The sequence below is a fragment of the Mugil cephalus genome, chromosome 3 (genome assembly GCF_022458985.1).
Source record: "Mugil cephalus isolate CIBA_MC_2020 chromosome 3, CIBA_Mcephalus_1.1, whole genome shotgun sequence".
Classification (NCBI taxonomy): domain Eukaryota; kingdom Metazoa; phylum Chordata; class Actinopteri; order Mugiliformes; family Mugilidae; genus Mugil; species Mugil cephalus.
Window position 1 is genome coordinate 13,119,575 of NC_061772.1, and position 27,732 is coordinate 13,147,306.

General features: G+C 42.9%; 1 protein-coding gene across 2 annotated transcripts; it reads left to right on the forward strand.

Annotated features, from left to right (window-relative positions):
- Positions 1–27,732, forward strand: LOC125005727 (RNA polymerase II elongation factor ELL-like). 2 transcript variants are annotated; one of them, XM_047581268.1, is made up of 12 exons: positions 1–196; positions 758–805; positions 14,648–14,775; positions 15,950–16,113; positions 17,909–18,153; positions 20,019–20,143; positions 22,078–22,183; positions 22,400–22,892; positions 23,522–23,573; positions 23,871–24,042; positions 24,128–24,172; positions 24,894–27,732. In XM_047581268.1, the coding sequence occupies exons 1-12, from the start codon at positions 56–58 to the stop codon at positions 25,002–25,004; spliced, it is 1,830 nt and encodes a 609-aa protein (XP_047437224.1). In that variant the 5' UTR covers positions 1–55; the 3' UTR covers positions 25,005–27,732. The 2 variants fall into 2 exon arrangements, with proteins under 2 accessions (XP_047437224.1, XP_047437225.1); XM_047581269.1 differs by having other exon boundaries at positions 22,081–22,183.

Sequence of the window (27,732 nt, forward strand, 5' to 3'; positions counted from 1 at the left end):
GCTGAGCTGAGGGAGGAAAGCAGCTTTAATTGCAGGGCAGCGAGAAAAGCCAGCGATGGCTTCGCTCAGGCAGGAGCACCGCTATGGGCTCTCCTGTGGAAAAAATATCAAATTATACAGCCCCGACAGGACGCTGTACCATGTCAAGCTCACGGACACGGCTATCAGAGCGCTGGAGGCTTACCAGAACCTCAAGGTACCTTCTCCTATTAATGCTTGCGTGTTGAAATGATTCTTCTTTAAAGTTTGTTCTTTTCCCCCACTCTGTTTGAATCACCTCTGTGTTGCGTTTTTGTTAAAAATTTTGTCCGCTTCAGTTCATTTTTAACCTTTTATAATGTGTTTAACTTGGTGCGTTTTGTGGTGTAAATAAATAGACGACAGTGGCTCCAAACAGTCCACAGTTACTTCTGACTGCCCCCCTCCTCCCCTCTCTTCCCCTTAATCAGTCCATTGCTGCATAGCAGAGCAGGACTGAACCCTGTGATTGTCGGGAAAGACGAGCCCGTCAACTTGTTTGCTGGGAACCCTTCTCTTTTAAGTATAGCAGATTGCCCGCAGTCTGCATAGTTATCTAATTGACAAGCTGCAGTCTAGTTTGTCTCATAATTGGCTCCAGTTGAGACCATTAGCAGCACGCAGGCATTACTGATTGTGTAACTTCAACTTAAATGACAGGTTATTATAGCATATGTTTAATAATGTAGACTACCAGTGCCTTCTTCACAACATTCTTCTTTTTTTTGTCTCACTTTAGGGGTCTTTACCGAGTGAACCATCCATTTGTTTCAAAGGAAACCAAGGGGTAAGCTTGATCAGATGTGTATTTCCACTCCTCCACATAAATGTCATTTTAAGAACGAGCCGACAAGTAAAGTTTACGATGTAAGCTCATCTGCCTGCCGTAATCTCATGGGTCCCTATGGATGAATAGGATCATGAGGGTACGTCCAACTTTTAAAATAAGAGCGAACGGTTTCTAAATTAAATTCTATTCCTGGAACAAAGCTTTTGTTCATCAGACACTGCTGCTGCCTCACCGTCAGAGGGCTCATGTGGGAGCTTATAGCCAGTCTTCTCCCGCAGATAGGAGGCATGCGGGTTACTGGGTCAGGATGGTGACTGTGGAGAGGCTTTGTTAGGTCAGCGAGTGGCGCTGGGAAAATGGGTGAGGAGGGGAGGTAGAAGTGCACACACGCACGCTGACAGAGCCAGAGTCAACAGTGGGGAAAGAAGTTGTAAGTCAAACGAGGGGCCTTCGTCGACACAAATGAGCTCATTTGGGAAAACGCTGTTTAATGCTAGAGCTGTGCGACTGTGTAAAATGCATTAGGGCGCTTCAGCAGCTTTTTCTTTTTTTTTTTTTTCTGCTCTTGAAATTCAGCTATAATCTGCAGTAAGTAGCCTGAACTATGTGTGTTTTGACTCAAGTCAGGAGCAGCTGTGTCCTTGGGGAATACTTCCTCGCTAACAGGCTGGTTGGAAAGAGTTGCAGCCCCCTTCCTGTCATGACAAGATGAGCTGAGTGCTGGTGGGTTTTGTCAGAGGGCTTGTGTGGTTAACAGACTGGATTAAACCTGTGCGGAGTAGTGGAGTGTGTGTTGCCTCGACTGTGCCTGAATTTGAAGCACTATATTTTTTTGGGTGCTTGTTTGTGTCTTCCTGGCTGTTAAGCATCTTTGCCACTGCACAGCGTGCCGTGGCGGAGGTGGATTTGTAATTGCTCCAAGATCTGTAAAGTTTTCTGAAGTGTCCGCACAAGCTGTCACGGAGGATTGATTGCTGGAGCGGTGATTCTTCGCCAAGGGTCAGGTGTTGGAGGTGACGGGGCGGTCAGTCAGCTGTTGTTCTGGGTGCAGAGCCCGACTGCAGCTCCCAGCGCATCAACAAGAATACGTTAAACCAGAGGAAAGAAACGCTGCGAGAGCATTGCTGTGGGACGGAGCGTGCGCCGACGAGCGCCTCCGCCTTCCTATAAAACTAAACTTGATAACTGGATGCAGTCGTCTTAGATCACAGACACTGCTGTGCCTGTAAAATAAAGTGCTCATAAATGAACTCAGATCTGTCTAGTTCACTGACGACGGCCTATTTAGTGGCTTTGTCCCATAACACATGTAAGAGGGAAGCTGCTGCTGCCAGAATCGGAAGAATGGAAACGTTTTTCCCTCAAAACGCATTCATGCTAGCGGGATTTAATGTCAGAGTGCTGTATTGAATACTGTGTCTAGATCTGAGAGAGGCCTCTGCCTTCATCAGATGCCCTTTTTTTATTTATTTTTTTTATTTGACAGTGGACCTCTGTTGTCAGTGCGATGGCTGAGGGATTACAGGGTGTTTTACACCCCTCCCAATATACGGCGCAGGGAGCTAAAGTTATTAGCCAAATGAATGTTTAGAGGTAATTACAGGAGCCGTAATGCTCTTGATTACAGCGTGAGGCATTATGACTTCAGTTTGCATTAGCTTTCCCCTGTCTGCCTGACTCAAACATTCATAAATGTGTGTCTCTGCGTGCGAGCGTGCGGCACTGACACACTTTTGCTGCAGTAATAGCCGGGTCAGTGACATGAACCCTGGCCTTCAGGTTTATTTTCCTGTCCCGTTACCAGGTTGGAGTCCCAGTTTTTGTGTGTGCGAGAAAATGGGCTTTGCATGCGAAAAAGGCTGTGGAAGTAACATGCTGCAACACATTTGTCTTGTATTTAATTAGTTTGCTATGCCCTTGATGCTGATGGTTATTTTTTTATGCGGGTGTGTTTGTTTGCGCTGTGTCTTGTGTGGTCTAAAGGCATGATTTATTCATGTCCCACCTCCTTTTTCCTGTCCTGCCCATTGTGCTGCAGTCTTTTGCCTGACAGGACCGGAGTGGGTCCCCCCGTGGACCCTCTGTGTGTGGTGTGCGCTTGTTTGTTTGTTTGGTTCGCCTACGTGAGTGAAGGAGAGGGAATAAAGGAATTTTTGGCACTTGGTTTTCTAAGAGCATCCGTTTGTTTGAGTGTAGGTCTGTGTGTTTAAACTGCCTACGCTGAGATCCTGAGAGCCCCCCTCTGATTGTGTGTCGTCTCTCCCGATTTGAATAACAATGAGTGGGGGAATGCAGACTGTCTGTTGTCACCCAACTTGCTTGTCCCAAAATGAATCGAGCATTTCAGCCCAATGCATTACAGTCACTCCAGATGTGCTGTGACCTGCCCGGAGGGTTTGTTTGTGCCCAGCGTGATAGAAAACGTCCCTGCTGTGGTTTTAATGGAGTGGAAGCTAACACTACAAACACCTTCACCGGTAAATGCTTTACCCTCATTTAACCATGACAAGAGTCTAATGTCTGCTTTTGGACACTTATGTTGCTCTCATTGGATCATTATCTGGTATGTGAGTGCAAAAAAAACAGGCGGGTTGTCCTGAACGCTCCAAATAAAAACTGTGTAAATAATGGTTGCGCGTAAATCGTCCTCAAACATAAAACTAAAAGGTACCAAACAAGTAATTGCAAAACTTTTAAGAAAGTAAGCACGAGTGCATATGGTCACATTGCAAAAGAGCCTTTCTCTGCATTTCACTAATCTGCTCAGTGCATTGTATAGGCCTAACATGCAACTTGTTACTGTTTAAATGTACGTCCACAAACCAAGAATTGTGGCAGGATTATAGTGGTTGGAGGGTTTCTAATGAGGACAGAGGGAAAAAAAAACGTGCGTTGATCAGATTATGTATTTATACAGTGTATAATGCAAAAGACTGGGAGAAGGAGATCTGAGATCCAGCAGCAGCTCTGGAAAAATGTGTCCTCTGTCCGACTAAGCAGCTTGGAGACGTGGAACGCATCTTGACTCCCTGTCCTAATTCCTTCATGAGAAAAATGAACACCTTAAGTTAATGAGGCATGAGGAAGCATTGGTACCCCCCCGTATGAGTACGTCAGGCCCTTCGTATCAGTGACCCACAATTTGTTGGGAGTTGACATTTTGGCCCTCAGGCACCCGACAGAGACGTATTGTTCTTGGCATAAGAGGGGGATACCTTGGGTGATGCTTGTGGCAGTGCATCCCATCCTATCTGCCGGCCTCCTCCTCCTCCTCCTCCTTCATACACTGCCACTTCTTCTCCCCCGATGCTGGAGCCTGCAGCTTTGGCAGCAGCTCTGCCCCTCTGTGAAACTGCAAATGAAAAGGAATGAAAGGTGATTACAGGCCGGGGCTTGATTACATGCACTGTCTCCCACTCAAGGCAGCCACATTAATCACCCGGTGTTGGCATGTGGAACTAAGCAAGAGAGAAGACGACGTGTAGCTCCGAGCGCTAACTGACTGACTGCGGCGTCATAAACACACGCCTGCGTCAAAAAAAAACAAACCCAAAAAAAAAAAAGAAACACACGCTAAAATTGCAAGCTTCTCCCTCTGCGTATGTTCCTCTCCGCAAACCTCTGCCGCCCCCCCCCCCTCTCGCTCTCTCCCCGTCTCTTCCAGCAGCCAGAAACACAGACGCACATTGTGTTTTGTATCTGTGTCCTCCATTGTGGAGGGGGACTTGTCTTAAATGGCATGTGTCAACTTGTGGCCCTGGGAACGATTTGGCTCTATTGTTTGTGATGGGATGATGAGAAGTAGTGTTTACTGAAGTGTGGTGGGGATGAGGGTGGTGTCTGGCTGGCTGTCTGAGCTCGAGTGTGTTTTGCGCGCCTCTAAGCCAGCGGTGGAGATGTTTGGCTGATAGCTGGACTTTGGCCTTTCTCCCTTCTTACGCTTATGAGTGGCAGTAATGCTGATTACACCCTGGCGAGAGGAGCTGGAGCTGAGCCTCTCTTTGCTCACGCTGGATTAAAACGGACACACACACACACACGCGCGCGCACTGAGTTTGCATAAGCGCACGGCTTACAGTGACTTGCCTCCTGCTGACATCAGACAGCGGTGGCGGCGACAGGTTTCACTCCTCCTCCTCCTCCTCCTCCTCCTGCACCTCCTCCCTCTCCTCCTATCAGCCAGAAAGGGGAAGCAGTGCCATGGCATCCCACTCTGGAGCCGAGGAGCCCAGGACAAAAGACGGCCTGTTTTCAGAAGGCCATTACTCAGGCTGCAGAGGATGTGGAAACAATAGGCTGCATGAGATCTACACCCAGACCCCACATTCAACCAAAAGCTAGCAGGAAACATAAGCCCTGTGCCCCGACAGCAGTCTCTCACAGTTTTTGTTCAATTTGACTTTATAGTTTGATAGAGCCAGGAAAATGAGCCTTTCCCCATCCTGCGTCTTCAACATGTGGAGACATTTATGACGGTGGAGAGTGAACTGTGACTCATTAAGATAGTGTCGCCACACGGACCGTCACTCTTGACTTTTGTGCTGTCGGCAGTTGGTTTTATGTTTTAGGGTTTTTGTCGTTTTAAGGTGTGTCTCTGTTATATGACAAGTTGTTTCCAGGTGGATGTTTTTAATAGGATGCAAACCAGTGGAGTTGATTTCTAAAAGTTTTTGAGTCATTTTCTAAGGTCTCATATATTTGCCCATATAGCAGTGAAAACCAAATGACTGAATAATTAAAAAGACATATTTAATATGGGAAAATCAATAAATATCCATTTAAAAATAGATTTATTGTAAATTCTTACCTGAGAATCATCCTATTAATGTTGTAATATTATCCCAAATATAAATGAATTGATTATTTTTCCTATCTCTGGTGACTCACGGGTCAGAGAGAAGCAGATACACAGCGGCTGGTAATTGAGAAAAATTAAAGTTTTAGTGTACTGTTTCCATTTAATTCTCCTTACATGAAATCCCAGGATCATGTCTGGGCACGACTTTGACTTCCAAGTACAGTGACGGTTAAGAAGAATGAAGTTTTTACTGCTCTGACCCTGTTCACCCCCACGTCAGTCACCATTAAAAAGTCCAGACTTAAGGAAAACAAAATACATGTACAATGTCCGGTTGTAATTAACACATAGGGTTTTAGTTTCACAATTACATGTACACAAACAATCACAGATATCAGTGGACACAACTTGTATTTCTGGTTTTTGCACAGAGGTGTCGTTCAGCTAAAAAACAAAACAAAAAACAAAACGTGGAGCTCTGGGAAGTAACGACTCACTGCACATTAAACTGCTGCTGCGTTGGTCCCTTACATAAGCTGCCGGGGTGAAAAGTTGAAATGGCTTCACATTCAGCCTAATTTATAACATGATAAAGACTGTGAGCAAAAATGGCGGAGGCCCGAGGGACTGGATGGGTGTGTGTGTGTGTGTGTGTGTGTGTGTGTGAGTGAGAATCGGAGGGAGTGACCCGATGTTTTCGGTTCATTCGGTAAAAACAGAGACACTCTGGAAGTGACGACCAAGTGCACGCTGCGCAGTAAAACTCACGTCCACATGTCAGCGTGGGGTTCGCATTTGTCCCTTCGGATACCAAAGCCGTGGCGCACTCACATTTAATTAGGCTGATTATAGTTCTCCTGGACATTTCACTCCTCTAAGCCTGGCTGCACATGCTGGGGCTGAACAGATGACAACTCTATTGTTGTATGACATCTTTTTATTGCACGGCGGCAACGACAAATCCGATATTCCCCGCGCGGAGCCTCCGATGACAAAACTCTGACCTTCACATATTTGTGGAGGTGGAAAGTATAAGATTAAGGTCACTGTAGGCCCACCACAGTGACTGACCACTCAAAGACAACATTTTAAATTCAGTCTTTACCATGTTTACTACTGTATGATTTTCTTTTATATATATGTATATATATATAAAATACATTTATATATATAATTCTTTGTGTGCTGCCCCACCAACATCTGCATGGGATAATTTACTACTTCTCTAAAGGCTCATAATTAAAAAACTAAAGAGGAGTCTGTGAGTCTGACCAGAACTCCCAAACTGAAAAGAACAGGGGGAAAAAAAAACAGATGGACGGAGAGCAAGACAGCAAGAGTAATGCCTTAAAGAGAGAGAGACAAAGGGTGGAGGGAGAGACAGGAGCAGGCTGAGAGACGGACAGTGCTGCGTGGACTAGAGCAAGAGAAGCTTAATATTTGACAAAGATGAAAGAATAAGTGCTGCCAGAATACGTCTGTAACACTTTAATTTGAGGAACGATTGAAAGGAGTTCGGAGGGGGAGGTTCTGGTTAAAAGACGTTAAAATATGTTGAAGCACTTGTCAGATTCAAGCTCCTCGACCTTTGACTCCTGAGGTTCACTGAGCATTACTGAGGTCAGAAGTCACTTACAAGGCATTTTTTTTATTACATCGCTTTCTTGAGAATATACTTGTGTTCCTTCCTAAAATTACGCGTCTCCCTAACTTTCACCACGTTTTCTTGTCCCGGTTGTCATTTTCGCTTCACTTAAGAATCGCTCAAATAGATCAGAAGCAGCCCGCAGATTCTTTCAATATTTTACTTGAAAAGAAGACAATAAATATTTCATTATTCATGGTCAGCTGAATTCTTAAAGAGCGCCTCTCTGGGTTTGAATTGTTGTGTGTGTGAATCTGAGGAGAATGCGCTGGGCACCGGGCCCCGGCGGCTGGGAACGAAGAGCGCTTGTTTGAGTTTGCACAGTGGGGGTCTAGCAGTCTGCCCGCGCTGGTCTTACGAGCGGCGGTCGCTTGATAAATGCCAGCGAGAGCTCCTACGTGCTCCGCATGACTGCACATCTTCAACAGCTGGAGCCCTGAGTCGGTCCACATAAGTTGTTAATTGTCACTGTGGAGGAAGACCGGAGGAAATGTCCTCAGATGAACTCCTCACTTGCTAAGTGGAGGGATTCTATCTTCTGTTGCCTTTAATGAACACAAGATTTCACTTGTTACTTATTTCAGACGTATAATTTTCACCTTGAGGTACATTACGCTCGGAGCTCCTCCAGGCGCTCAGACAGACGTGTGAACTCGACTCGCAGCCTCAGGGTGCACGTCTGCATGTGTGAAAACGGCTCCACTTTATCTGTCCCTCTACCTCCCATAAAATGCTAATCATCCTTAATGTTGAAGTTCACTGGCAGTCAAATTCAAAACAAGCAGCAGGGCTCTTCGCTATCTGTCTGCACTGTTTCAAGTCATTCACACGAGCAGCAGTTTTTGCGTTGTTTAATTTAATAAATTCTGCTCTCTCACCTACATAGCTGATCCCTCTTTAGAGCGTCTGTCTTGTGTTTTTTTTTCTTTTTACAAATATTATTTTAGGCCGTGTGGCGGTGTGACCAAATATCACGGTAAATTCTGACGGTCTCACGGTATATTACGGTATTTTTTTTTGTTGTTGTTTCTCATGTGTAATCAGATGTCCACAACATTTTCTACTGGTTGAGGGAGAAATTAATTAATGCATAGATTGGCTATGGATGAACTATTTTACTGTGATTATGAGTAAATATTGTAGAATAATCCCACACTAATAGTAAAAAAAAAAAAAAAAAGGTTTGCATTGCCCCAAGTTGGCTTTGCCTGCTGATGTGGAAATCTGGAGACATTTACAAAAAAAAAAAAGAATTAAATATTATCAAGATGAAATGAAGTAACGGATACAATTCCGGTTTCATTTATTTTGTCATATTTATTCACATTTAAACATTTAAATTGTAACATCTGTAACGTCAATAGCGGCACCACCGGCTATCGTAATAACTGTAGTCTCTGTGCAACATTTTTTTTTCCCTCATTCATAAAAAAGCTAAAATTGGGGACACATACAGGACATCTATAGCCGGGGTCATCCAAAACAAGGACTGTCCCCAAAAATCAGGGATTTTTTATTTTTTTATTTTTTTTTACCCAAATCTCGTCATTCTGCTGATTAATTTTTCGGGCCTTTCCTTCTTCACCACGTCTCGCAGTGACGCGCTGTGTTTAGATGCTCTACACTGAAAATGTTCTGATTTGAAACGGTGTCTCAGGGCGCAGCGTTCCAAACACTGAGTACGTACAGAGTCAGTTTAAGATTTGTTGCTCAAGACAACATTAGTCTGAGGGGTAAGAAAACCTCTGTGAAATTAGTTCAGTTTTAATCTGAGCCCCGTGCGGGACTCTAAAATAACTAACTCAGCGAACAAATAACAACTGTATGTTGTTGACTGTTGTGACACAGTCAGCTCTGTTTGTGGTTCAGATACAGCTATAGTGAACTATTAGAGGCATCAGCTGTTACGATGCTCTACTACTTCCCAAATAGAGCTCAAAACTGTGACTGGATCTGGAGATGCATTTGGATGTCAAAGTATTTTTTTTTTAGCTGATTACCTGTGATCAGATATGTTTCTCCCACAAGCGAGTTAAGAAAAGGATTGCTAGATTTTTTTTTTCTGGTGGATAATCTATCTCGGCTTGTAATTCACAGCTGAAAAATGAGCTGTTGTCTTATGGAGCGCTGACTCCCAGCGGTGTATCTGGTTTCACAGCTAATCCCAAGTTTCACAATCAGAATCAGGGGTTTTTGCATGAAACTGTTTATCGGTATAAATTGTCTCCAACTGACGCAGATGCACCAGGAGTTGGTTTTCACGCTGACATCTGTATATGCAGTAGCCTTTATGTTTGCATCACTCAAAGTGGTTGTCGAAATAAACGTTATGCTGTTTAGTTCTGCTAAGTGGCACAGGCTTCACCACAACAACTTATGTCAGAGGCCCAGATCCACCTGTGCAGCTACAGGCCAGCTGCTCGGTGTTATCAGAGTTCAGCTGTATATGGTTTGAATAAAGGCCTGTAGTGAAAGCCTGCATGTACAGACATGTGCTGCAGGCTGATAAGAAAATAGAGCCAACGTCTGCGTTGCATATGTCAGAACATCTTGGGTGACTTTTAAAGACAACTCCACCGATGTGATTGGCTACCGGACGCGTGTTTCACAACTTTATTTAGTCAAACAGAACCTACGAAACCTGCACACTCTCTACACTACTGTGGGCGGTAGTGAAATTACCTGTGGCTCTGCTTTCAGTTTGTAGTGGCGTAAAAATAAAATGCTTGCACCAGCTGAGCTCGCTGCGTGTCAGACAGTGTAGCTGTTAATTTAGACGGTTGAGCACATGCTTCTTATTACACCAAGGTGTTCATATTTAAAGGCTCATAAACAACCCTGGAGTAGGTTACTACTGAGATAAGACCATATTGTGCCATCCGTGGTTTGCTTTCTAACATAATATGGACACTTCAAGAACCACAGGTTGGAGAAGGTCGCAGGACGTCTGGAAAATGACGTTTTCCTCATAGAGAATCTGAAGCAGACTTTTGCAGAAACAAGCTGAGACACCGGTTGCACACGAGCAGCTGATCTTGCACGCTAGCCGTTGCTTATCTGGATATCCACCCAGTGACACAGCATCATTTGCATTTATTTGTGGCGTGTGTGATGATGATGACAGTAAGTGCAGGGCTGAGAGATTCAAGAGGTCCTTTGTCCATCAGACTGTACAAAGCCACGGTTTAAATGCTAAATACTAATTTGTAAAAACTGTAACATGTAAAAATGGCTGTAAACTGTACATAGTTCAGAACCACCACTACTCAGCTCATGTGCGCAGACATGCATGTTAATACAGCCTTGTATATATTACCAGTCTTCCATTTGCACCGCTGCTACTTATACACAGACATCAACACAACAAAATCAACATGTTTATGTACAAGCTACTGGACACTCCAATTTCCCCCCAGGGCATAAATAAAGTGTTTTTCTACCCTTGGTCCCATATTCTCACTCCGTTTGCGTTTGTTTTTGGTTTCCACCAACGTCTCATGGAGATACCAGACTCTCCTCTGTGTCCAAAAGCTAGCTGCCAAAAGTTTTCTCTCTGCCGACGAAGAAAACGTTCCTGCAAGAGTGAACCAAGACGGCAAATCCAGAAAATCAAAACAATGTGCTTAAAGGCTACAAATAGGGTGGCTAGAATGTATTGGTCAATCTCTTACAGTCCAAGTATTACATTTTCCGTAATAGTAATGAATAAATAAATATTTTTTTATGTATGTGTAATGCAATATTGGCATAAACTTGATGAAAACCCCCTAGTGCTATTTATAAATATATATCATTATTATCATCTTTCATTAAAATATTAAGATAATATAACCCAACATGAACATAAATATATATGTATGTATGTATAATCAACCAGAGATTTTGTGAATGTCTTCTATTCACGCTTAGATTTAACATCTTAATGCGTTTACCGTAGCTTGTGACCCGCTTGCTGTGAATTAGCTTTTACACACTTTCTGTACAACGGTGCGAAAAATTTCCCATAAAACTAAGAGAAAACTCCAGCAAACGATTCAAAATTTTGCATTCACAGACCTGCAATTACGATCTCCTTCAGTGGTCAAATCAGGGTTCATCCCAGCGTTTTTTTTAAACATTTTTTCTCATCCTCATTTCTCTGGATGTGTTATTATATGTCTGTGTGTGTTCGTGTGTGCACTGCTCTGCCCTGGAGGTTGCAGCCTTGGCTCTGCTGCGCTCCACTGAGTCTGCCAGGAGATCTCATGGACGCCTCAGTGGAGCGAGCTCTTAAAAACACTGCTTACCCAAGGAGATTTATTTAAAGTTACAGAGCTGTACACCGTCAGTGTGTGTGTGTGTGTGTGTGTGTGTGTGTGTGCGTCTTATTCACGGTATTTACACATGCAAGGCTGCGTTGAGATGTCAATAAAAACAGCTCGAGTTGTGAACCGTGAGTTCCCCGTCCTCTCTAAATGGCGTAGATAATCTCATAACATCTCGACGACTCCTTACTTTATGTCGGTTGAGTCACTTTTCTTTTTTGTCAAACAGCCTACTGTTTGTTCTCTCCTAGATTTCCCCCAGTGATATGTTCCAGTCATGCTTGTAATTTCTGCCCGTACTCATCCTGGTTTCACTCGGCTTTTCCCAACGTCTGCGGAACATGAATCACACACTGCTGGTCTTTGAAGAGCACACAATAGGGGGGATTTTTTTCATTCGGGCATCATGTTTAAATGACTGGTGTTGAGCGTGCTTTGTAATGCATCGTACCGTGTGTGAGTCTTTGAAGGTCGGGGCACTATAGGGTTCAATGCAAACACTTGTCAGTAAAGGAAACAAACAGTGGGAGAATGGAAGAAGCAGAAGAAAGAGCTAGCTGCCTCAATTTGGAAACAAATTACGTTAAATTACACAAGTGCATTTCCTGTGTCTCTGGTGGTCCCTTTGATTTACTTATAAATGTCCTTTCAGTTCACAGAGCTGGGAGCTCCAGATGGCGGCTCAGTCACTGTGTGTCCATTTTTAGTTCTGTCTATTTCTATGATTAAACCTGCAAAAGCTGAACGGTTTTCACACCGATGCAATTAACTTTAAACATCTAGTTTCTTGTTTACAATCCCAGCAGCAGTGCAGCAGTGCTGTCATTAATCTGAAGTAGGGACATCCCAGTTGGTTTTGGGAGATCGGTATTGGGGCAGATCCAGGCCTTTTTAAAAGGATTCACCCAAGCCCGATCGTTTTTTAGTAGTTTATTTTATGTCTGCCTTAAACCAAAACCACGTCCCTGTAGCGCCAGGACATCTCCTTTCTTTCTTTCTTTTCTTTTTTTTTAAAGTGTCCTAAAAGAAAACAAAGACGACAACAAAAGTGACGTGGAAGTGACAGATTTCAGATTCAGTACTACCAACTTGATTCGCCACCAATAAAAAAAAAAAATATATATATATATATATATATAATAAAAAAAAAAGGAACAGAATAGGTACATGCAAGCAGAGTTTGCACCGAAACGGTAACAAACACTGATCGCTACATTTAAATGAAAAAACTTAATAGAGGATTATACAGTTAGATCAACACATTTGTGTAGCAGAAAACGCTGTTTTTTACCTTCTGTTGGAGCGAACGTAGGAGCTATAGCTTCTCATTTCTACGTTACCTCTGTTAGCACGGCGCACATGTGATCGAGGAGACAACCATAAGACAAGAAAAAACCTTTATGAATCTCCAGGAGAGGAAATTTTGTTAACTTAAAATCGGGGCTCAGATTGACTGATAATGAATATTAAAACATGAGCCCCTGGCAAGAAAATTGTGAGACACTTTTCAGACCACCAGTCAAATTCTTCTTCTTTAGCTCTGGTTTTAGTTTCTACTAACTCATAAGTAAGTAGTGTACAGTGGATTTTCCTTTCTCACTAGAAACAAATTGTTGTTTTTGCCAAAAACAAAGTTATGAGAGTGAACCAAAACAGGAAAAGTGCAGATCAGTGTGAAGTCAGTACAATAGGCGGTTTAGGCTTCTTTGTCAGTTTGCGGCAGATCACACACACAGATCATACACAGACCCGAACGCTGTAGCTGACATGCAACTCCCCAGAAATGTAACCAAGCAGACCGCAAGAGCTGTGATTGGTCTGCTTGTCCATCTCCGCAATTTTTGTTTTGATTGTTTTGGATCAGTAAAGAATCACTAAGGTTAACTGAGGAGGTTTGGAGATACAGACATCGGGATGACTCGCCTTCGGCGAAATTTTGACAAACGTTTTGGTCGCCATTGTTGAAAATGGAGTAGGGAGCAGAAACTAATTCTCAAAAATAACACAGTGCCCACTGACATTTGTGTGGCGTTTTTACACAGCGAGTGGCGAATGGCGTAGGCTACATGTGTAGGTTATGGCATCTATGTCCTGCAGTACTTACTACTAAATGAGCCTTAAAGCTCCAGATTCAAGTGATAATTCTGTGCTAGCCATCCCACCCTTCCACATTGTTTTCACATGAAGCTGATGAAGTTTTACATGAAGCTAATATAACTTCATCCTTCAAAACAATAAATCTCTCAGTCTTTTTGTCAGATTGCTACATACAGGATTTTTATTTTATTTTATGCAGCACATTTATGCTCCCAAGAGGATGAGCCCTGTCTGTGTTGGAAGCACTGTAAGTTTTCCTATTGGATCATTCGCAGCCAAAATGTAAGAAGTATACTCGAGATATAAGATATAAGGTTTCCTGGTTATTCTTCCCGTATTGATCCAACATGAGGGTCTATTTGGCTGTGAAGTTTGTTGCACACATTTCCTGTCCCCCCTGAAGGTGGAGAGTTGTTTAGATTTCAACAGTCGTTTGGCCCCTTTTCACGTGTATTGTATTGAAATGAATAAATTCTCCTTATGCTTTTTGTCCATTCAATACCTCTCTCTTGTTGGATACGAATCCAGCTCTGGGAGATATTGGCAAGCCATTTTTTTTTAGGGTGAACCGTTCCTTTAAGACTTATCAGCAGCTCTCTGCAGTGGGCTGTTAAGTTGTGAAAATAGAAACCTCACTGATTTATGTTGATTGCAAAAACCTTGACTTTGGACGGCTCTGTGTTCTTGGCACCAGAGTTTGCCTGAAATCCTGCTGAGTAGACAACTGCTTTTCCCTGCAATAAGTTGTCAGTTTGGAAGACAATAAAATATGAACTCTTAGGAAAACTTAAGACAAGTTAAAGCAACTGGCTGGTAGCGGGCCAGATAAACGGCAGAATCACTTGTAATGTGCTCGTATAGGCACCGTGTACGCTGAAGTTAACCTGTTACAGGACAAAGAAAAATGGAAAAGAGGCACAAAACATAGAATGTGTGCATTTATATCAATATGCAAGTTAATTTTTTGTGTCTTATTTTTGCCGTTTCCTTCATAGTACTTCAAGATCCCAGCTCCAACGTCGGAGTCACCTTCTGCTCTTCGCGTCTTCTCCTTCTACTTGTCCAGCGACAGCAAAGACCAGCCACAAGCCAGCTTTGACTGCATCCATCAGTACGTTTCCAGGTATGAGGTTAATCAGTTTTAAACTCATCGTTTCCACACGCGAAAGAGAAATTAACTACCGCTGTCGTTTCTTCGGCAAATTAAAACCATCCCTTCTTCCCCCCATTGAAGCTCATCCCAACCCCGGCACAAAGGAAAGCTAACAAAAACTCTGTCATCCACATAAACTAGCAAAGAATTTTGGCAAAAATTTCCTTCAAGAGAGGGATTTCTCGCTGCTGAGTTGCCAGATGCGCCATGTGTGAGTGTTTCATCTGGCCTACCGGCTGCGGCTCATGTGACCCTAGATGACAGCTTTTTCTCATCCCCATAGTTCAGCAGTTTTGAAACCACTCTTGAAAATAACAAAAAAACAAAAAAGAAATGTTTTCTCAGCTCTCGCTGCGCTCCCGAATCAGGGGAGACGACGAGCTCGCAGCTCGCTGCGCACACAGCATGGGGCCATTGTAATTTCCTGAGTATTTCTGAGCTGAGCCTCTCATTACTGAGACCTGTGATGCCTTATTTATGGAGTGGATATGCTTGGAAACTGGAGGTTATGCTCAGTTGCTGCCAGATGGCTAATTGTGGTCTGAACTTTAACTAGTTCTGGTTCCAGTCAGCTGCTGCGGCCAAGAGAAACAGCGCGAGGGCAAGATCACGCTCTCCCTTCTCCCACATTTGTTTTGAGGATAAAGAGGAGAAATGGTCAGTGGTCACATGTGTAATTGCATTGTGAAAATGAATATTGGATCAGGGGAAAAGGCTCCTATTTTTAAATATAGAAAAAAAAAAAAAGGGAGTTGGCAGTACAGTTGATCCCAGTTTTGTTTACCACACTAATGTAGCCCAGGTTTGTGTATTAAACTTTTATTTTTTCCTTGTTTTGCGAGCACTGCTGGCAGGAGCCGGAGTGATCCTGGTGGTTTTCCACGGGCTCTGTTCTGCTTTGAACCAGGATATCTGTCTTTTTCACATGTCGCAGGCCGCCAAGCTAAATCTGTCCTGTGACATAACGTACAGTAACTATAGACCCGTCTTAGCCAGCTTCTACCACAAAGCCACTTCATGCTGCGCGGAGCCTATAGCAGTGCGCTGCTCCGAGATGGCTCACAGCACCACGTCTCACCAGTGTTTACTGTAGAGCCTGCAGAAAGCCCCTGCGCTCCAACAGCTGCGTGTTTTCGTTTCGCAGCGACGGCCGCGAGCAGCTGGAGGGTCAAGGCAGCATCCAGGACAAGATCACCGTGTGTGCCACAGATGACTCCTACCAGATGACCCGCGAGAGGATGTCTCAGGTGGAGAAGGACAGCTGGAGCCGCTCGGCCATTGAGATCAAACCTGGAGCCACACATCCAAGTGAGTTAGGCGAGAGGCCTCTGTGGCTGCGGGGGTGTGTGTGAGATTTTCACTGTGGAAAGGCCAAATAACTTTGAGTTCAGACAGGGACCAGTAAATTGGATGTGGATACAGTGATACCATATAAAAATAAAAATAGAAATATAATAGCACCAATAAAAGTAATATGCGTATTGGCTTTCCTTGAAAAATATGTGCTCAGTTCTCCGAGATGAAAACCAAATATTTCCCTGTTGGGATGTGTGATGGAGCCAGATGTGCAGGCTGCTTGTTCATTTGTACAAACAGAACTTAAAAAGCGAACTCTTCTCTCAGATCTTTGTTATTTTCTATCATTTTCAGTCTTTTGTTTTTCAGTCCCAGTGTTCTCATAGTGTTTCAGTCCTCCGCTCTCATATCTAGCCTTGGTGTTGGCCTAATGGATCTCCGGTATTGTTCAGAATCACCAACTGTCTGTCTGTTTGCTGTAATTTCAGAGGCAGGAGGCCAAAACCGGTTCCTCTTCACTAACGCTACAGAAAGGCATCGTTTTAAAAAGGGGAGATCGAAGCGCGTCAACAAAACATGGGCTGTGAAATGAAATGTCGGCTGCGTTGCGACTTTAAATAGTTCTAACTTTTGTTTATTCTGGCTCTGTGCTGTCACATCTGATAAAAAGGAAAGTTAGCCCGAGGTTTTTCACAGATCTCCAAGATTAGATTTAAATCATCGAGGATACTTTACAGCATATTAACTAAACGGGAACATGAACTCAAAAGCCACTTTCGCTGTTCTTTTCCCTCTCTCATCCAACCTTTGACGCTGTTACGCAATCTTTTTTTCTTGGCCCAAGTCTTAGACCCCCATGTCAGTGCTGGAGCTCCAGGGAAGCTGAAACTCTGCTTGGTTTAAATTTAGACTATGTGGATTGTGCAACATCAGATGTTAAGGTGAAGATGACACGGCAGCATATACGCCAAAAGAGAAACATTTAATAGATGCTCTCTAAACACTTTCTCCCTCTGGAAATTTACACAAACGCGGCGCATGTGTGTGTGAAATGCGGCAAATTCTGCAGGGTGGCCATACGACGCACTATGCATCCCATAATTACGACATAATTCAGAGTATTTTCGCCTTGATTAATGACTGGTTGTCGCCCGGTGACGGAGCACAGCACCGTTATCTCTTGGCAAGGCGTGCTTTTGTGGTTAGCAGAAAGCGTTCTTTTCCTGCACCTCTACCCCCACTCTGACCTTCAAAGAGCAGATTAACCTGTAATGGGATTAGCACAGAGACGGATAGCTTTCGCTGCTCCAACATGCCCCATCTGTCTGCAGTAGGGATATAACCAATAATCAATGGGAGCACCTGAGGAACAAATATCTGCAGGCCTGCGTGCTCATGTGATCTAGATAAAGATTTTCACTTTAGCCAGTCAGCTGTTGATTAACCCATGTTGTCAGGGTGAAATGTGAGTTTTAAAACCAGGCTGTTGTCTGCCTCTACTAGCTGCCTTTGATTGACATCCCGCATGAAAATACTCTGTGTGCCAACATTTCGCTTATACAAAAGGGGCTCCTGAATTTAATTCCCTAAATGTCAGGAAACGGACAAACTGTAGATTTGATTTAGTGCTGATTGATGGAGTATTTGATGGAGAAGAAAGGGCAAAATCTATAGCAATATCGATTTCATGAGGGGAAAAAAGAATTATTCGCACAAACTGGGCGGGTAACGTAATTCAAATCCAGGTAGAGAAATGACACCCTCTGGCCGAGCGTCGGTTAACGGCTATAAATCATGTTGTGTTCAGGTAAATGCGTCAAGTACCACAAGAGGCCGGCTCCTCCATCTGCCTCGGACAGCAGCGCGTTCAAGCAGTCTGCGGGCAACCGGCGGCACGGCGGTGCGCCCACGCCGACCCAGAGGCCCCTGAAGGACCGCATCGTCCACCTGCTGGCTCTCAAACCCTACAAGAAACCAGAGCTGCTGCTGTGGCTGGAGAGAGAAAGGGCCACTCCCAAGGACAAGGCCGAGCTGGGCGCCGTACTGGAGGAGGTCAGTGAAAAATAATGCGTATCCACATGATGCTGTTGGTAAACCCAAAAACTAAGAAAAAAAATAAAAAATTAGTAAATAAATGACTCAAAAATGCACCAAATATGATAATTCTGTTTAAACCATTAGGTGAGACTTATTTTCATAATTAAATGTAATTATTTATGAATGCAGGGGAATTTATACAAATAAAAAAAATACATATTTACATATAAGCAAATCAAAAATATTTTTTAGTGCCTCATTGGAATAATTGATGAATACCTACATTTATTTTATGTATTATTTCCTACTGATGGAGCATTTTGACAAACTATTTAGCACAAATGCACCACACTCACAGTTTTTATGGATTTACAGGCTCAATGTCACTTGTGTGTATGTCAAAACATCTGAGTGTGCGCTCGTTAACATGCACATGCATGTACGCACATTCACTGTCCTCTTTCTGTTTGGGATTAAAACTCACCAGAACAGTGATGCACAGTTTTCCAGCTCAACTTTGCAATAAATCACATGGTATAGTAAATGTATTTTGTCATTGTTCTTAGGAAGGACACAGAGAACAGCATTTAAAGCAACTTTCCCACGACCATTTCTATTAAAAACAGCAAATGAAAAAAAAAATATAATTAAATAAATAAATAAAATATAATTTTTATAAAATTAAAAATGAGATCTATGTTCAGGATATTAATCACATATTCATGTGCTGAAATAAACCAGAACCAACCAAACTGAAGCTGTAACTTAATTATTATAATTTATTTTATTTAGTCTATATGCGTTTCTTGTATACATTTTTGTGATGTGTTTGTGTTTTCCTGTCCTTCTGTTTGTTGATGCGTGTGCAAGTATGTGGTTTTTGTGCCGGTGCGTGCGGGTAATTAGGTCGCTGCTGTAATCGTGTCTGTGGAGATTGTGTTCGCTGTTGGGCGGGCCGCGCTGACAAGAGGCCCCAGAAAGATAGATGTCCTCAGAGGAGAGCAGCCCGACGATTAAAGTCACCGACAGAAAGACAATCTGACGGAAACACAATCACAGAGAGGGAGAGTTTTGCTTTTCAGGAATGTGGATGTGGCAGTTTCAGCATGTCCCAGATTCCTGCTAGTGACAATTTTGTGACGGCTGACGAAATAAAAGCTGAAATATAACAAGTAGGTTTAATGTAAATGGGGGGAAAAAAAGTTTGATTTACTATTAAAAATGTAGACAGACCAGCACACGTTTATCACATCCAAAGGAATGCAAACAACACAATACAATACAATGCGAGTTTTTTCTGATAAGAGGAATATGTGATGATATAATATTCAGTATTATTATGACTTGTAATCATTAAACCATCGTGACCTTAACACCAAAACTGACAGCTTTACGTTTGTCTGTAAGGTGTGAACACATGGCCTCCGCCCCAATGTGTAGCTGTGTTTCAGACAGTGTTATGAAGACAACTACATTAAACCCTTTAATGGACATGTTAAAGTAGTCGTATCTAACCTTCTACACTCTCTCATTGTTATAGGCGTCAGCAGGCAGATGTTTGCTTTGAAAAAGACCCAAGTGTTCACTGCTTAATCAGCAGCGACTGGCAAATAGAGTTCTGCCAAATGGCAGAAAAAAGATATTAAATGTCAAGCTTCAGAAACACATACAAGTGCCGTCACATTAGTTCTCATGATATTAAAAAACTTAACACACATTTAGTGTGTTTTTTCACACATAATGTGTGCGGTGACATTGTACTCTCATGTGTCTTATTATGTCTTCTTGCATTGTGGAGTGTGGTTACGTCGGTTGTGAGTGAAGTTGGAAATTAAGAGACAGGAATGCGCATTAATATCCTCTGTCGTCTGATGTTTCAGGTGGCGAAAGTGAACCCGAAAGACAGCAGCTATTTGCTGAGGGACGACTTCTACAAGCACGTGCAGAGGGACTGGCCCGGCTACAGCGAGGAGGAAAGGCAGCTGATCAGCAGGCTCCTGGCCAGGTGGGTTAGAGGCGGACAGGCACGCATTTAACAAGGAGCTAATAATTAAATCTACAGCCTGTGTCTGTGACTTGGGGGTGTGTGTAATACTCATTATGGTGTTGACTGTCAACACAAACCGGTGCCAAACCATCATCGTCAAGTCTGAAAAAACGGATAGTAACTCCTAAAGCTAAAAGAAATATATAGCAGGAAACTTCCACGTTCTCTCAATTATTCAGCACAGCCTTAGACAGGCACCGGCTCTGTTAGTCGCATTTTCCTAGTTCTGGCCTGAGGCTGCAAATCTACAGCTTCAAGACGGTTATGAAAGCACCGACTGGTCCCTGTTTGCACAATAGGATCTTGATGACTATGCATCCAGTGTTTTGCAGCACATGTCATTCTGCATTGATGATGCCACTGTTGAGAAGGAGACCAGACATTACCAGAACAATAAACCATGGATGTACGGAGACTCCGCCTTCTGGTCCAGGAACTATACAGTCCTGCCAGGTCCAACCATAAAAGAGGCATCGAGGAGGTAAAAGCTGCATTCAGGAGGAAGATTGAGGGACCCTCGGTGCATCTGTCAGGACATACAGCAGCTCACCAACTTCAAGGGTCTGGTTTTTACCATATCTGCTACCATTGTGCCGATCCCCAAGAAACCTTCTGCAAATAACATGACTGATTACACACCTGTTGTCGTCACCGGTGCTGCTGCTAAAGTCTCCCTCCCAGCCCAGACCAACACCGGTTTGCCTACAAAGCAAACAGATCAACTACAGATGCTGCTGTTGCATCTGGACCGACGCAAGGCTGCTGTTTGTGGACATCACCTCTGCTTTTAACTGCATCAACCTCAGCAGACTGGTGTCCAAGCTACGCAGCCCCGGGCATCAGTTACAACACCTGCAGCTGGGTCGAAAACTGTCTGCCAGAGCGCCCCCCGTCAGCCCGGCTGGGCTCCCACCATTCCTCAGTCCTGTCTCTCAGACTCCTCCAGGGATGTGTGCTATGTCCACTGCTTTTCACCTTGTACCGTCACGCCTGTACTCCAACCCACACTGATAATACCCTTATTAAGTTCGCTGACGACACCACAGTGGCACAATAACAATGAATCAGCCTACGGAGATGACAACTGAAACTCACAACCTGGCCCTCAACTCCTCCAAAACCGAAATCCTGATCACATCAACGGGGAAGTTGTGGAGAGGGTCAGCGACTTCAAATTCCTGGGTACGAGAGACCTCACAAGGCCTCACCCGGAACACCCCCCGCCCTGTACTTTGTGAGATCCTTGAGGAAAGTCAATCTGCCAGAAACTACTACTGACCTTTTACAGCTGTTCTGTTCAGAGCATCATAACACATGATATACTGGTATGGTTCAACAACAGCACCCAGTCACAACTCCCCTTAGTGTCTGACATATATTATGATAGATGCCTGCAGCGTGGAAAAAAACATTTCCCAGGACAGTACACACCCAGGACACAACCTTTTCACACTGTTGCCTTCAGGGAGGAGACACAGGCCCGTCCAGGCCCCCACCTCCAGAATACAGCACAGTTTTTATCCAAGTGCAATCAGACAGCTGAACTCTGAAATTACATAATAAATGCACTTTAACTCGTACTGAAATGCTGCTTTTCTTCATTTTGACAGTATTTGCATTCAGTTGCATTCATTACATGCATTCAATTCAATGTCGTCCACATCTTCTGGACAGTGATGACAGTGTTGACCACTAATCAGCACTCAGGAGCAGAGCTTTACCTGCTACTTAAAGTATCTGTGCTTCATTTCACGCTGGCTTTAATAATAGTCCTCCAGTAAGCTCACATAACACTGGAGGATCAGCTGTTAAAATGGAAAAAATAAAAAAGAAAGATCTGTATTCCATGCAGATAATAAATGTCTCATCGCCACATTCTTTGTCTGTGTCAGCAGGAAGTTGCAGCCGCATATCAGCAGCCAGTCAAGGAATCTTCAAGCAAACTCATTAATACTAAAGACCTCAGAGGACCAAAGCGTTGCAAAAAATCCTCCCGTGGTAAATGGCCGCACAGTTTTTGTTTGTTTTTTTCCAGCATGTGTGAAATAAGAGTATCTGGTTGTGAACCGATGCTCGTTTTTATGTTGGTTTATCCGTATGTAGATGTAAATTAGGTATTTATCAATTTACAGCCAAACTGTAAATTCTTTCATATTTCTATCGTATTTATAACCTGATTTCTCTCTCGTTTTCTTTTCTCCGCTCCCTACCCAGAAACGCCCTGTGCCTTTTGACTCACTGGAGAGGCTAGCAGTGAAGAGACAAAAACTTACAGACCAGAGGTTACAGCAGCAGCAGCCCGCTGTAAACGGACTCTTAAACAGTAAAGGAGGACACGATAATGCAACTCCTGCCCTCAACCCCAGTTTCCACACAAAGACTGAGTTTCAGACAACAAGCACCCACACTGATAACCAAAACGGCTTTCCAGGAGGCCACAATAGCTTTCCATTAACGCACAAACTGCCTAGCGCCATCGATGGACCGCTTTCAGAGACCAGGCAGCAAGAACCCAAAGTAAGCAGCCAACTCCAGCCGGCCCAGCGTGACTCTGACTTTGCTCAGCAGCAGCTCGCCAACAGCCAGCACAGGAAGAAGAAAACTAAAAAGCACAAAGACAAGGAGCGGGAGAGGTTAAAAGACGACCAGGGCAGCGCGTGGCTAAAGACGAGTCCTGATCTCAAGCAGAATCCAGACAAACTTGACAGTAAGGCTCTGCTTTTTTTTTTTTTTTTTCTCACTATTACCTACAAGTATTTTATATATCGTTCCTGACACTAGTTGTGCAGGGGGAGGGTCCTGATTATTTCTTTCCATCTCCTTGTGGCAGGCTTTATTGCGTCTGAGTCTGCTCTTGTTTGAATTCGACATCTGTCAAATTGCAGCCGTCACCGCTTTAGTCTGAACTGTTGTTTCTCTTCTGCCAACACAATAACTGTTTACCCACACATACTTTGAATGGATAACCACTGGTAATTATGTGTGAAGTGGCTCTGAGTTTTATCTGACAGCCCCGCTGGAGAATTTCCAGTATTATCTCATAAGCATGGCTGTGTTTGCTCCCATAAGCTCGCCCTCTCGAGTCCTTGGTGTGTGTTATGTGGCAGACCGACTCAACAACAGCTTGTGCGGTGCACTGGGTCTCTGAGCCGAGAGGTCTCTTGACACCCACAAGCACTTAGATAGTCTGCACAGAGGCAGGCGAGAACACACACACTCGCACCGTGGCTTTTAGCAAAACAAAAACACATTGCTTAACATTCACACTAATGCAAGACGTCATGACGATGAACTTCCTGACTCGACTCAGTTTCTTCATCTTTGTTTCTGCTGCAGATCCTGATATCACGAAGGTTGTGGCCACTGAGGAGAAGCCAGATTATGTGCTGTGAGTATAAACGTGTTTTAAAAGTAATTTACGTTGCCGCTGAAGTTCCTAGTATTGAGTACTTTTAGCAACATAAAGCCAAAGAAAAAGAAACTAACACTGAACGTCAGTCAGCTGTTGTATTAAATTGTGGGCGTGTGCTGCCATCTTGTGTCAAAAAGAGATACTACACAGGAAATTCACACGGTAGAAAGTGTCTTCATGCCCTTTTCTGTACCGTAGGACTGGTTGCATTTTAAGCTGGGCCTTACATCGTCACTGACTGTGTGTTTGTCTCTCGGTTGTGTCTCCTTGAAGTACATACAACTCCATCACAGATTTGGAGCAGCGTCAGAGGTACCAGGAGGATTTCTGTGCAGAGTACGACGAGTACAAAGACCTCCATTCCCGGATCGCCACCATAACGCACATGTTTGTTCAGCTGGGGTCCAAAATCAAGAGCCTGTCCCCTGGCACACAAGAATATAAGGTACATTCATAGAGTACATCTAGGTTATCTCCTAGAGATTATATTCAATGCAGCTAATTCATTATTTATGCTTTGTAATTCTTAGATAATGGAGGATCAAATACTAGAAAAGTACAACAAGTATCGAAAGGTAAGTTGAAGTTGTTGTGTCTTTTGGTTCATCTCCTCACACAGATTATTTTTTCATAATATAGTTCCATCAAATCTGTGCTGGAAATACATAAGAGACTTAGATTTAAATTGTTCAGCAGAAACTGTGAGTGATACTAATGTATAATTTGTGTCTTATGTTTGATACTTTTCACGTTCAAACGGGTCAGGAATTAGTGTTTGTCAGAGAAACAGATAAACGTGTCTGGTTCTGAACACTTAATTTTCAAAGGGAACAATAGGATACACTGCTGTCTTAAAATAAATAAACAACAACAAGTAGTCACCGTAACACCCCAAAGACAGCAATTCACAGTAATTTCTTTTAATCTAAATTGCCTTCAATAAAATGTGTTTTTTGGGCACACGGGTACCCATCAAATATGAGCTAAAAGCTCATGTTAAATTTAAGACGATCACAACTTCACTGACAGTATATGAGAAAAAGTCTGGTGTAATGTCTTTGTTTAAAATACATTTTGTAAAAGTCAAGAGTTCAAGGAGGGTTGACCTTTTTATGCCGTAGGGAGATTAGTTTGAGAGGAGCTTTTGTAGTCGTTTCACCCTTTGATCCGTTTATCATTACTTTCTGTGCACCTACGACGTTTCACATCATCAGACATCAGTTGAATCATCCTTACGTTAAAGGAAGTTGTTTAAGACCTTTATTTATGTTAAGATTCTTTTTATTGTCTCTGCAGAAGTTCCCAGGCTACCGGGAAGAAAAGAAACGCTGCGAGTATCTCCACGAGAAACTGTCGTACATCAAACAGCTCATAATGGACTATGACTTGTCTAAGGCTTCCTCGTAGCATTGACTCTCTCTCAGATTTTTATTTGTGGAGCCATGTGGGTGTCAAAACAAAGCTGCAGCCGACTACACAGACTTCTTCTGCTGGGACCACCAGGACGATGCTGTGAGCTCTCATGATGTTTGACATGTAGCAGATTTCACTCTGGTTTTTCTAGGACCAGGGGTTATTATTTCGTAGTTATTGTGTCTCATCGATGTTAAATGTCCAAGGGAGAGGAAAAACAAACAGTCCTGACCCTAATGCGTCCAGTGCACGTTTATTGAATAGTTTTTTTTTATTTTTTTTCCAGCCTTGTTAAATCCAGTCGGTGAGTCATTCACGCACTCGACTGGTCAAAGATTCCTTTCTTTACATTATACATTTAAAGATTTCAAGACGCAGTGTAAGAGAGGAAACTTTTTCAAGGTGTCCTCATTTCTTCTAATGACTGAAGCCGCCCACTGCAAAAAAAAAAAAAAACTGAAACATTGCAAACCACCTCAGATATAGCCTTCGTGTCTTATTGTGCAAAGGGAGTGAAATATTTCCACTTGTCCCCGCTGCCTTCAGTGACGCGGGCATTTGTTAAGCGACTTTTGAAAAGCTTATTCCATACTGGAAACAAGTGAAATACTTTATGGCAAAACATGGTAGTGTTTGAACACAATAATAGGTATAATGACGTATTAGAATGAAGCTATTTTGCAGTACAACCAGTAAAAGGGTCCCCGTGATTAGTATGTTTGAAGAATGGAGCGTGTCAACCTGACATATCTCACACTAAATTCAGATTCCTTTTGAAATCATCTGAATCCACTGAGTAAAAATGTTGGATTAATCACCCTGCTGCAATAATGCTGTCTTCAAATGCAGCTCCTGAGCCTTCGGTTACCGTATATCTTGTAAACGACTCGTGAACAGCCCACGAGCTAGGGTGCTTTCATATGGATTGTGAACATTGGTAAACTCGACAGCATTTGAAGGCAGCATCAGTTGAGGTGTGTACACCGGATGCACTTGAGCTTATCTAAAGTATTTATTAACCTCACTCCCTTTATTTTGAGCAACTGGTAAATGGACCAAAAACATTTAGACATTGTTAACTGAGCAGCAAGTCTAGTTTAAAGTATTTAACCCACTGGAAAGAAGTGTCTCTGTCTCTCTCTTTTTGCATAGAACTACTGATGTATTTATTTCTAAGCCACTTTTCCTCTATCTGTACGCTGTCATCGGCCTCCTCTGCTCGGCCTTGTTTTGATCAAAGAGTCTGTATCCAAGCAGCTGGGGTAGCAAACCCTTGAGCGGATGTTGCCAGATGAAAGGTATCATAATACAGTATATTGTGGGTCTTGTCTTGACACATTTGTGGGGAGTCTCTGGGTTAAAGCTGCACCTAAAAGCCTCTAAATATTAATGGAATAAGACTGCAACAAAAGGCCTGAGCTGAGAGGTCGTCAGCCAATTCACCCGACACTTAACGCTGTATTTGAAGTTCTTGCGTTGTACACTTTAAAGGGGGATAAAGACAGTATCACACGCTACTCTAGTATTGTAAGGTGGAAAGCATTAACATTCACATTGTGCTACGTTTTGGGCTCGTTTAATCCACTACAGGGGAAACGCTAAATTGGAAGCTTTATAGTGTACAGTGAATGAACTTCGGTCTGAGCCCTACATGGTTGATTCGCTTGAAAATATGCAGCCGCATAGGGGAAAAAAGAAGTGTGCATTTTCCTACAATGTAACTAGATTACACTAATATGAAGAGTTTTATTATTTTTTTTTATGGCCTTTGGTTTCCAGTTAATAATCAGTGCCCATTCACTCTAAGTGTGGTTTCAGATTTAGTACTGAATGTAATCCCACAGTCAATTGAAATCCAGTAGAAGCCTTAAGATTACACACATTTGTAGGTAGCTTCAGACTGCCAATATCCAAAGGGCCAATTGAGTTGTTACCCACACACATCTGCACATCTGTTGTCTGCCTTATATCCCATTTAAACCTGTTTAAATGAACGCCTTTGATGGCTTTCTGTATTCATAATGTAACTGTTTAGTTTAGTTTGATTGGCCATAATCGCAGCTTACTCGTTTATAATCCTTCTGGTACTCTGTTTTTTTTTTTTCTTTTTAATAAATCATCATTGAGGTAAAACTTCAGGTATTTATAATTAGGAATACCGCTGACATTGAGCTCTACGTTGACTCTCTGAGGAAATGAAGTAATGTGACTGAAAGAGTGTCTTCAGCAGTTTCTGCAATACATCAAGCACAAAAAAAATAAATAAAATAAAATGTCCACGTTAGTAATAATAATACTGAATCACTTTCAAGTAGTGGGCGGTAATTATGAGTATATTCCAGGGGGAGGAGAGAATAATGGTGCCAAGTGGTTGATTGAAGATCGTAATTAACTATTGAACAGCACGTCACTGGTCTTAATGGCAGAACATTTCTCACTGAATGGGTTTTAATTATAGGTCTTATATTTTGTTATAAGTCTTAATTGGGTGCTCCAATAATAGGTTCACAAGTTTTTTTTGTTTTGTTTTTGGGACTAGTGCTGAGTGTTTAAAACAAACAACAACAAAAAAAAACACTGGTGTGTGTGTACTGCACACCTGCTGTAGAGAGGAGTTTGACGGGAGAGTATGCATCATGAACTGCATTTTTACAAATGTATACATTCTCTTGTGCTGTTTTGCAAAGTTCAAAGGAATAAAAACCAATCCAAATGATCTTTA

Coding starts and splice junctions, on each gene's coding strand:
- LOC125005727 (XM_047581268.1), top strand. CDS start 56: ATGGCTTCGCTCAGGCAGGAGCACCGCTATGGGCTCTCCTGTGGAAAA. Junction 14,776..15,949: donor ATCCATCAGTACGTTTCCAG/GTATGAGGTTAA, acceptor TTCGTTTCGCAG/CGACGGCCGCGAGCAGCTGG. Junction 16,114..17,908: donor ACCTGGAGCCACACATCCAA/GTGAGTTAGGCG, acceptor TGTTGTGTTCAG/GTAAATGCGTCAAGTACCAC.